Source organism: Salvelinus alpinus, chromosome 5 (genome assembly GCF_045679555.1).
Source record: "Salvelinus alpinus chromosome 5, SLU_Salpinus.1, whole genome shotgun sequence".
In the NCBI taxonomy this organism is placed as follows: Eukaryota; Metazoa; Chordata; class Actinopteri; order Salmoniformes; family Salmonidae; genus Salvelinus; species Salvelinus alpinus.
The window spans coordinates 17,294,995-17,307,177 of NC_092090.1; the positions used below are offsets into that span (position 1 = coordinate 17,294,995).

The 12,183-nt window shown below is 42.3% G+C and overlaps 1 protein-coding gene across 3 annotated transcripts in view; it reads left to right on the forward strand.

Annotated features, from left to right (window-relative positions):
• Positions 1 to 12,183, forward strand: part of elp4 (elongator acetyltransferase complex subunit 4) — a 139,685-nt gene that overhangs the window by 57,340 nt on the left and 70,162 nt on the right. Inside the window, exon 8 of one of the 3 annotated variants that reach the window (XM_071399904.1) lies at positions 2,641 to 3,266. The exons of the other annotated variants lie outside the window; for them this stretch is intronic. Coding sequence (XP_071256005.1) covers positions 2,641 to 2,808 — 168 coding nt within the window. The 3' untranslated portion in view covers positions 2,809 to 3,266. Of the gene's footprint in view, positions 1 to 2,640; positions 3,267 to 12,183 lie in introns of those variants that run through there. 3 annotated transcript variants of the gene reach the window in all.

Genomic DNA, 12,183 nt, shown 5'->3' on the forward strand with positions numbered 1-12,183 from the left:
CACCCAGTCTCTCAATGGGACAAGGCTCTATGTTGGCTTAGCCACCCAGTCTCTCAATGGGACAAGGCTCTATGTTGGCTTAGCCACCCAGTCTCTCAATGGGACAAGGCTCTATGTTGGACTCTTATTCTGGGAGTCCTCAGCCATTCATCCATTGGACAAGAAGGGATGGCATGTGGCTTAGGCTCTAATGGACTGTTCAGTGCGTTCAGAGGACTGTTTCACTGTTAGTCTACACCTGTTGTTTACGAAGCATGTGACCTATACACATTTGATTTGAACCTCTTTGTTGGTTGTTGTTGTTGCAGTAATTACATGCATCTTTACATATTCTGTGTGTTCTATTTGATTAGATTAGATTTATTAGGATCCCCATTAGCCGATGCCAATGGCGACAGCTATTCTTATATGGGGTCCGACACATAACGAAAAGACAAGAATTTACAATTTACATATATTTAAAACATTAACATGTAGTGTGTGTGTGTGTGTGTGTGTGTGTGTGTGTGTGTGTGTGTGTGTGTGTGTGTGTGTGTGTGTGTGTGTGTGTGTGTGTGTGTGTGTGTGTGTGTGTGTGTGTGTGTGTGTGTGTGTGTGTGTGTGTGTGTTCATCTATCAGTTACACATGTCAGTACATACACACAACAAGTAGGTCACATGGGGGAGAGGCGTCACCCCGTGAAGTGTTGCTTTATTTGTTTTTTGAAACCAGGTTTGCTGTTCACTTGCGCTATATGAGATAGGAGAGCCATGCACTCATGGCTCTGTATAATACTGTACGTTTCTTTGAATTTGTTCTGGACTTGGGGTCTGTGAAAAGACCCCTGGTTGCATGTCTAGTGGGGTGAATGTGTGTCGGTGCTGTGTGTAAATTGACTATTCAAATAATGTGGAACGTACAACACATTGTTTCTTATAAAAAGAAGTGACACAGTCAGTCTCTCCTCAACTATTATCCAAGACAGACTGTCAAGCACAGTATTAATATTAGCCCTCTGATTACAATGAAGAGCAAGACGTGACGCTCTGTTCTGGAACAGCTGCATCTTAACTAGGTCCTTCTTTGCAGTACTTGACCGTATGACTGGACAATAACCAAGATAAGATAAAACTAGAGCCTGCAGGAGTTGCTTTGTGGAGTGTGGTGTCAAAAAAAGCAGAGCGTCTCTTTATTACGGACAGACCTCTCCCCATCTTTACAACCATTGAATTTAGTTTTAGAGATGTTCAGGACCAGGTTATTACTGACTACCCATTCCAAAACTGACTGCAACTCTTTGTTAAGTGTTTCAATGACTTCATTAGCTGTGGTTGCTGACGCGTATTTGGTTGAATCATCAGCATACATGGACACACATGCTTTGTTTAATGCCAGTGGCAGGTCTTTTGTAAAAATAGATAAGAGTAAAGGGCCTAGAGAGCTGCCCTGCGGTACACCACACTTTACATGTTTGACATTAGAGAAGCTTCCATTAAAGAAAACCCTTTGAGTTCTATTAGATAACTTTTTTTAGAGCTTTCTCAACAACAGGTAATGGTCAATAATATCAAAGGCTGCACTGAAATCTAACAGTACAGCTCCCACAATCTTCTTATTATCAATTTATAATTTATTTTAACCAACCGTCAGTCATTTGTGTCAGTGCAGTACATTTTGAGTGCCCTTTTCTATAAGCATGCTGAAAGTCTGTTGTTAATTTGTTTACAGAGAAATAGCATTGTATTTGGTCAAACATAATTTATTCCAACAGTTTGTTAAGAGCTGGCAGCAAGCTGATAGGTCTGCTGTTAGAACCAGTAAAGGCCACTTTACCACTCTTGGGTAGTGGAATGACTTTGGCTTCCCTCCAGGCCTGAGGACAAAGACTTTCTTCTAGGCTCAGATGAAAGATATGACAGATAGGAGTGGCTATAGAGTCAGCTACCATTCTCAGTGTCAGGAGGTTTGTCATTATTGATCGATAACAATAATTTTTTCACCTCTCCCACACTTCAAACTTACAATGCTCATCTTTCATGATTCATTTTTTTATACAATTGCTCACTGTTCGTTGTTGGCATTTCCTGCCTAAGTTTGACTACTTTATTCGTGTGTGTGTGTGTTTTCGTCCTTATTCTGGACCCTCAGTGTGGAGTAGGTAGGGGCATATGGCAGACGGTGGCTCTCTCCCAGAAACTCAGCCACAGAAACACACTCGCTAGAACAGACATCCAGACCGATCTGATGTAGGGCTGGGCGATATGGCCTAAAAATCATATCTTGATTTATTTATTTTTCTAATTTATGGGCGATTTCATGATATACAGTATATTTTTTTAACGTTTTCTCTAAATAAGCTTTGTTGCACAATTGTAGGTCAAATACACTGCATTTCAAACAGTCAGCAATAATCTAATGAATTCAGCGCTTATAAAATTATATCTAGGCTAAATATAAGCCTTCCGCAACCATAAGACCCACTAATAATTTTAATTTTTGATCAATATAATTTAACCTTTATTGTATGCTATTGCTTGGAACATAAATACATGGGACTATAGATGACATCATAATGAGGTTTTGTTTCCAACATTTGGGCTGTTTTCCTAAAGAAGTTAAATCCGCTATGTGTTTTGTTTCCTTGCCATGATACTAACAAGAATCGTGATACTGGTATGTTCCCGGCCCTACCCGGTACCCCTAACCCTGTCCTGAGAGGTAGTATGGACAACGATGCCTTCTCTGATGGGAGTGACCCCCGACTGTCCCTCTCTGGCCTGAATACTAAACCCTTCATATCTGATTCTCTACCCCCCTCCACCCTGTAACAACCACATGATTTTGGAGGTATAGCAACACGTGACTGTGATAGAGGAAGCTGTATTTAGCTAGTTGGTTAGTCTGGTCTCTCTCAGCCACAGACAGTCTAGACTGGCAGCAGTGGGGCTAGTTGGGCTACACTGGCCGCTCTATCCATTATTAAACACCCACACCCAGCGAGGAAGAGTGATGCACAGGAAGCCTCCTCACACCGCCCAGTGCCACAGTCCACCTGAAACTTTAATCAGGACCTCGGTCCCCTTGCTCATCACACACACCCGTCATTCAGAGCCCCACTAGTTTTGATCCCTACCTTTCTAGCTAAAACTAATAATATATATTATTTTGGGGTGGATGCATGTTTTGCATGTAATGTTGACATTAATACGTGTCACATATCAGTTTGGAAACAATGTACATTTAAAAAAATAATTATTGAGTTAATAAAGCCGCATACAAACTTGGTCTCTTTTTTGCTTTCTTGAGTAAGCCATCTCCAAAATGCTTCAGCCTAGCTCAGTACTTTCTTTGGTGGAGGGGCAGCCAGTGGAAAATACAGAACATAGGGGTTGGTAATGTTCTCTATTTGCGCCGTGATTTCCTCAGTGATCTGTCACTCATGGGGACACTACGTCACCGCCAAATCTAAGGGTAGAGCTCGAAATTCAAGCCCCTTGGGTGCTGCCTGAGAGTTACATTAGAAGTGCCCATCCAAGAAGATTCAACGTCATTGGCCACAGATAAAATTATGTCAAATCACATACAGTTGAAGTCGGAAGTTTACATACACTTAGCTTGGAGTCATTTAAAACTCGTTTTTCAACCACCACAAATTTCTTGTTAACAAACTATAGTTTTGGCAAATCGGTTAGTACATCTACTTTGTGCATGACACAAGTAATTTTTCCAACAATTGTTTACAGACAGATTATTTCACTTATAATTCACTGTATCACAATTTCAGTGGGTCAGAAGTTTACATACACTAAGTTGACTGTGCCTTTAAACAGCTTGGAAAATTCCAGAAAATTATGTCATGGCTTTAGAAGCTTCTTATAGGCTAATTGACATTGTTTGAGTCAATTGGAGGTGTACCTGTGGATGTATTTCAAGGCCTAACTTCAAACTCAGTGCCTCTTTGCTTGACATGATGGGAAAATCAAAATAAATAATCCAAGACCTCAGAAAAATAATTGTAGACCTCCACAAGTCTGGTTCATCCTTGGGAGCAATTTCCAAATGCCTGAAGGTACCACATTTATCTGTACAAACAATAGTATGCAAGTATAAACACCATGGGACCACGCAGCCGTCATACCGCTCAGGAAGGAGACGCGTTCTGTCTCCTAGAGATGAATGTACTTTGGTGCGAAAAGTGCAAATCAATCCCAGAACAGCAGCAAAGGACCTTGTGAAGATGCTGGAGGAAACGGGTACAAAAGTATCTATATTCACAGTAAAATGAGTCCTATATCGACATAACCTGAACGGCCGCTCAGCAAGGACTACGCCAGACTACGGTTTGCGACTGCACATGGGGACAAAGATCGTACTTTTTGAAGAAATGTCCTCTGGTCTGATGAAACAAAAATAGAACTGTTTGGCCATAATGACCATCGTTATGTTTGGAGGAAAAAGAGGGAGGCTTGCAAGCTGAATAACACCATCCCAACCGTGAAGCACGGGGGTGGCAACATCATGTTGTGGGGGTGCTTTGCTGCAGGGGGGACTGGTGCACTTCACAAAATAGATGGCATCATGGGGGAGGGAAATTATGTGAATATATTGAAGCAGCATCTCAAGACATCAGTCAGGAAGTTAAAGCTTGGTCGCAAATGGGTCTTCCAAATGGACAATGACCCCAAGCATACTTCCAAAGTTGTGGCAAAATGGCTTAAGGACAACAAAGTCAACATATTGGAGTGGCCATCACAAAGCCCTGACCTCAATCCTATAGAACATTTGTGGGCAGAACTGGAAAAGCGTGTGCGAGCAAGGAGGACTACAAACCTGACTCAGTTACACCAGCTCTGTCAGGAGGAGTGGGCCAAAATTCACCTAACTTATTGTGGGAAGCTTGTGGAAGGCTACACGAAACGTTTGACCCAAGTTAAACAATTTAGAGGCAATGCTACCAAATGCTAATTGAGTGTATGTAAACTTCTGACCCACTGGGAATGTGATGAAAGAAATAAAAGCTGAAATAAATGATTCTCTCTCTCTGACATTTCACATTCTTAAAATAAGGTGGTGATCCTAACTGACCTAAGAGGGAATTTCTACTATGATTAAATGTCAGGAATTGTGAAAAACTGAGTTTAGATGTATTTGGCTAAGGTGTATGTAAACTTCTGACTTCAACTGTATCTACTGCAGCTTTGATTGGACAACATTTTAGCTTGCAGGCTAGCAGTCATCATTAATGAAGTCGACAATCTAGCCTGTCACTAGCCTGCTCTTCAGTGGGGTGGGTGTGTGGTCTTAAGTCTAGGTTAAAGGGTCTCTTTTCCAAGCTTAAAAAGATAAACATTCAACATTGGCCATGGTGTCAGTCCAGCATGACTTCTGCCTCGCTCAAAACAACTGGAATCTCAGAACTGTGAAATGTGATTTTTTTTTTTTGAAGACAACTGGGAACTCTGAAAATCTCTGAAAAAAACGAGCTCAGACTGGGAAAATACGTGTTGAACGGTCATCCAACTCGGAATTGCAAGTCGGGAACTCTGGCCTCTCTAGAGGTCCGACCTGAAGATCACTGACGTCATCATGATTCAACCCCAGTTGTCTTGAAAGCACCATAAATCCAGAGAATGCCAGACTTTGATGACAAAGTTTGATGACAAAATTTGCCCTCGAAGGACCGCCGCGCCACCTTCCTGTTCAAGTGAGCACAGCACAACAAGGTGAGTCCAACAATGTATTGTATGCTGCTGTATAAATGATGTAATATGCCAGGGAGATGTGTATACTGTAGCTAAGAAAGTAATACTAAGTGTATGTTGTGTAGTAAGCTGTTAGTAGCCCATGTGCCTCACCCTAATAATTTGGTCCCGTTTCCCCTCCTAATGTTGCCTACTGTTCTGACTTGGTGGTGCACATGTAGCCTATAGCCTGTGTTAGAGAAATGTAATCATTGATTATTGTAAGAGCTTTCATTGTCTGCTTATATTTCCCCTTTATTTATCCTACGGTTCTGACTTGTTGTACAGGGACAATACTGTAAGAATGGCCCATGTTCTCAATTCTGTCGCTGTACATTTCAAAAGTGCTGAACAAATAGGTATATTGACTACGTCCGTCGTCACTCGCTCATTAATGTCTTAATCGAAATTACAGATTGCCTCTTATCTGCTTGCCCTCCCCCTTTATGCCATAGTTTGTACATCTCTATTGTCAGTAGAAACCACATTTGTTTAAGCAAGTCAGCTGTTTTTTTTAAAGGCAATAAATGAGGCTGAATGAACTGTTTTGCTGCAGACAAGGCTCCGCTGATAGCAATGTGTAGCAATGGTAAGGTGTTGGGACAGCTTTATTTAGGTCCTAACAGTTTGTGAGAACCGTTTTGTCACCATTATAGTGCAATTAATGTATTTAGTGTTGTGTAGTGGGTTTGCTGGCATGCATATTAACCCCCAAAATGTTTGCCCCATCAAGATTTACATATTTTACATTTACATTTAAGTCATTTAGCAGACGCTCTTATCCAGAGCGACTTACAAATTGGATTCAAATCGCAACTGATTAACATACTACTGTTTACTACATAACAGACTAATATTTGTGTAAACACACACATAGTCTAACACCTACACTCTCAGGCTCATACACAACATGAAGTAAACACACTCATGCAGCACCTAACATATTTGCATGTTCCTATGTCAATGCACTGTACAGTTGTGGCCAAAAGTTTTGAGAATGACACAAATATACATTTTCACAAAAGTCTACTGCCTCAGTTTGTATGATGGCAATTTGCATATACTCCAGAATGTTATGAAGAGTGATCAGATGAATTGCAAATAATTGCAAAGTCCCTCTTTGCCATGCAAGTGAACTGAATCCCCAAAAAACATTTCCACTGCATTTCAGCCCTGCCACAAAAGGACCAGCTGACATCATGTCAGTGATTCTCTCGTTAACCTGTTGAGGATAGAGGGCGCTATTTTCACTTTGGGGAAAAATCGTGCCCAATTTAAACGGCCTCGTACTCTATTCTTGCTCGTACAATATGCATATTATTATTACTATTGGATAGAAAACACTCTCAGGTTTCTAAAACCATTTGAATTATATCTGTGAGTAAAACAGAACTCATTTTGCAGCAAACTTCCTGTCAGAAAGTGAAAAATCTGAAATCGAGGCTCTGTTCCAGGGGCTCCCTATCAATTTGCTTGAAATTTATGACTATACATGCACTTCATACGCCTTCCACTAGATGTTAATAGGCTGTGAGAGGTGAAATGGGGTTTCTAGGTATTTCTATGGTCAAAAGAGAGAGCTTGGAATGACAACCCCGAATTCCTTTGTTCAGGAAGACGCATAAAGGTCACCAGTATTGGCTTCTGAAAAGCATTCGCTATAGACGTCTAATTTCTCCGGCTTTGATTTTATTTGATAAATGTGATAATATCATCGTAAAGTATGTTTTTTCAATATAGTTTAATCAGATTATTGAATTTTTTTTCGGGAGTTTTGGCGTGTTCCGTCCTCTGCGTTTGTTCACGAAGGAGAGCTTAGCGCCACTTGGCTAGTTTTGCTTGCTAAATCGAGAGGGAAAAAGGCCATTCTAAAACCAAACAACGATTGTTCTGGACAAAGGACCCATTGTACAACATTCTGATGGAAGATCATCAAAAGTAGGACCCATTTATGATGTTATTTCATATATCTGTCGAACATGTTTACTATTAGTTTGCGCCCAGATTTTAGGCGCGCTCTCGCTATAACGTAAGCTGCATGTCGTACTGAAGTTATGTTTAGAATTCTAACACGGCGATTGCATTAAGAACTAGTGTATATATCATTTCCTATACAACATGTATTTTTTAGTAAAGTTTATGAATAGTTATTTGGTCAGAATAGGTGAGTGTCAGAAATATATCCGGACATTCTGGGAAAAAGATGCTAAGTTTTCCCAATGTATAACCACGGATTTCAGCTCTAAATATGCAAATTTTTGAACAAACCATATATGTATTGTGTAATATGATGTTATAGGACTGTCATCTGATGAAGTTTATGAAGGTTAGTGAAATAATTAATATATTTTGCTGGTTTTGTCGCTATCAATACTGTTGCCATGAATCAATGCTGTTGTGTGGTAGGCTATTGTAGTAAGCTAATATAATGCTATATTGTGTTTTCGCTGTAAAACACTTAAAAAATCGGAAATATTGGCTGGATTCACAAGATGTTTGTCTTTAATTTGCTGTACACCATGTATTTTTCAGAAATGTTTTATGATGAGTATTTAGGTATTTCACGTTGGTCTCTATAATTACTCTGGCTGCTTCGGTGCTATTTTTGATGGTAGCTGTGATGGTAGCTGCAATGTAAAACTGATTTATACCTCAAATATGCACATTTTCGAACAAAACATAGATTTATTGTATAACATGTTATAAGACTGTCATCTGATGAAGTTGTTTCTTGGTTAGGTTGGTTGGTTCTTGGTTAGTTTGGTTGGTTATGTGCAAGCTACCTGTGCTGTGAAAAATGTCTGTGCTTTTTTGTATTTGGTGGTGAGCTAACATAAATATATGTGGTGTTTTCGCTGTAAAACATTTTAAAAATCGGACATGTTGACTGGATTCACAAGATGTTTATCTTTCATTTGCTGTATTTGACTTGTTAATGTGTGAAAGTTAAATATTTCTAAAAAATATTTTTTGAATTTCGCGCTCTGCCTTTTCAGTGGAATGTGGGAGGAGTGGCGCTAGAAGAACCCCTGTCCTATACAGCTTAACACAGGTGTGAGTGTTGACGAGGACAAGGCTGGAGATCACTCTGTCATGCTGATTGAGTTCGAATAACAGACTGGAAGCTTCAAAAGGAGGGTGGTGCTTGGAATCATTGTTCTTCCTTTGTCAACCATGGTTACCTGCAAGGAAATACGTGCCGTCATCATTGCTTTGCACAAAAAGGGCTTCACAGGCAAGGATATTGCTTCCAGTAAGATTGCACCTAAATCAACCATTTATCGGATCATCAAGAACTTCAAGGAGAGCGGTACAATTGTTGTGAAGAAGGCTTCAGGGCGCCCAAGAAAGTCCAGCAAGCGCCAGGACCGTCTCCTAAAGTTGATTCAGATGCGGGATCGGGTCACCACCAGTACGGAGCTTGCTCAGGAATGGCAGCAGGCAGGTGTGAGTGCATCTGCTTGCACAGTGAGGCGAAGACTTTTGGAGGATGGCCTGGTGTCAAGAAGGGCAGCAAAGAAGCCACTTCTCCCCAGGAAAAACATCAGGGACATACTGATATTCTGCAAAAGGTACAGGGATTGGACTGCTGGGGACTGGGGTAAAGTCATTTTCTCTGATGAATCCCCTTTCCGATTGTTTGGGGCATCCGGAAGAAAGCTTGTTCGGAGAAGACAAGGTGAGCGCTACCATCAGTCCTGTGTCATGCCAACAGTAAAGCATCCTGAGACCATTCATGTGTGGGGTTACTTCTCAGCCAAGGGAGTGGGCTCACTCACAATTTTGCCTAAGAACACAGCCATGAATAAAGAATGGTACCAACACATTCTCCGAGAGCAACTTCTCCCAACCATCCAGGAACATTTTGGTGACGAACAATGCCTTTTCCAGCATGATGGAGCACCTTGCCATAAGGCAAAAGTGATAACTAAGTGGCTCGGGGAACAAAACATTGATATTTTGGGTCCATGGCCAGGAAACTCCCCAGACCTTAATCCCATTGAGAACTTGTGGTCAATCCTCAAGATGCGGGTGGACAAACAAAAACCCACAAATTCTGACAAACTCCAATCATTGATTATGCAAGAATGGCCCAGAGTTAATTGACAGCATGCCAGCGCGGATTGCAGAGATCTTGAAAAAGAAGGGTCAACACTGCAAATATTGACTCTTTGCATCAACTTCATGTAATTGTCAATAAAAGCATTTGACACTTATGAAATGCTTGTAATTATACTTCAGTATTCCATAGTAACATCTGACAAAATATCTAAAGACACTGAAGCAGCAAACTTTGTGGAAATTAATATTTGTGTCATTCTCAAAACTTTTGGCCACGACTGCATATAGGGGAAAGGATAACTGCATTGAAGCGACAATAAATCGGCATTTGGTTTATTGATTGTGATATGTTGTCTGATGACCTACAGGTAACTGCCAAAATCAGGGAAACACTTGAGTAAATGAGGCATACATAGTATATTGAAAGCAGGTGCTTCCACACAGATGTGGTTCTTGAGTTAATTAAGCAATTAACATCCCATCATGCTTAGGGTCATGTATAAAAATTCCCAGTTGCCTGTTTTTTTGGCTACCGTGGCTAGAAGAAGAGATCTCAGTGACTGAAAGAGAGGTCTCTAAGGAGCATAGGGGGTTTAAAGGGTGTGTGTCTCAGTCACCAGATCTCAACCCTATTCAACGCTTATGGGAGATTCTGAGACTCTATTTTCCATCACCAAAACACCAAATTATGAAATTGATCGCGAAAGAATGTTGTCACATCCCTCCAATAGACTTCCAGACACTTGTAGAATCTATGCCACGGCTCCTTGAAGCTGTTCTGGTGGGTCTTGGTGGTCCAACGCCCTATTGAGACAGTTTATGTTGGTGTTTCCTTTATTTTGGCAGTTACCTGTATGTGAAGGAGAAGCCGACGCGGCGGATCAGACAGGGAGGAGACAGACAGGATGTTCATTCAGTTGGCCATCCTAAAATCACAGACCACACACACACTATTGGTGGCCCACCCTTCTAAACAGTACAATTAAAATGTGTGCTAAATAATTTCGCTCACCCCGGGTTTAATTTCTGTGTGTGACTGACCTCAGCCTCTAAGTGCTCTGAGGCCTGACTGGGGGGACATGCATACTTTAAAAGTAGAACACAAGTGAAAAGGATGGAGAACAAGAAAGGATGATAAGACAGGAAGGCATGAAAACTGCATCAGGCAGTGGCAGGCAGCCAACACAGAGAGGAGGATGTTAATGATTTAAGAGGCTGAGGAGATGAATAATAGAAGACTCCCGCCATCCCTGTGCCCCCCTCTTCCTCATTCCCTGTGTCCCCCTCTTCCTCACTCCCTGCGTCCCTCTCTTCCTCTCTCCCTCTCTTCCTGTGTCCCTCTCTCCCTGCGTCCCTCTCTCTCCCTCTCTTCCTGTGTCCCTCTCTCCCTGCGTCCCTCTCTCTCCCTGCGTTCCCCTCTCCCTCCCTCCCTCTCTTTCCCTGCGTTCCTCTCCCTGCATTCTTCTCCCCCTCTCCCTGCAATCCTCTCTCTCTCTTCCTTGTTCTCTGCTGTCACATCAGAGGGAGATCTGACCAGCAGGGGGAGCCCTCCTCCTCAAGCGATCCTCTCCCCATCACTCCTTCAACTGTGTTTGTGTTCTTGTGTGCATGTTGTGTGTGTGTTTGTCTTTGTGCATGAGTGTACATATACACATCTCTCTACTTGTGTGTTGTGTGGTACAAAGATATTATGCAGCATCTCCTCCTTGCTGCTGCTAATGTTTACCTTTACCCCCCACACCTTTCTCCATGTGACCTCAACAACTCCCCCCCCCCACACCTTTCTCCATGTGACCTCAGCAACTGCCCCCCCCACACCTTTCTCCATGTGACCTCAGCAACTGCCCCCCCCCACACCTTTCTCCATGTGACCTCAGCAACTGCCCCCCCACACCTTTCTCCATGTGACCTCAACAACTGCCCCCCCCACACCTTTCTCCATGTGACCTCAACAACTGCCCCCCCCCCCACACCTTTCTCAATCTGACCTCAACAACTGCCCCCCCCACACCTTTCTCCATGTGACCTCACCAACTGCCCCCCCACACACCTTTCTCCATCTGACCTCAACAACTGCCCCCCCCCACACCTTTCTCCATCTGACCTCAACAACTGCCCCCCCCCCCCCACACCTTTCTCCATGTAACTTCAACAACTGCCCCCCCACACCTTTCTCCATGTAACCTCAACAACTGCCCCCCCACACCTTTCTCCATGTAACCTCAACAACTGCCCCTCCCTCCACATCGCCTCTCACCCGATCGGCAGGTAGTGAAGTCCTGACGTCGGGTAATGATGACCTAATTTAATTTCAGCGCTGACGTCAGGAGGTTTTCAATTACCTGTGATCACTCATTTTTCTCTCTCCTCTCTCTGTTTGTCTCTTTCCCTCACCCTCTC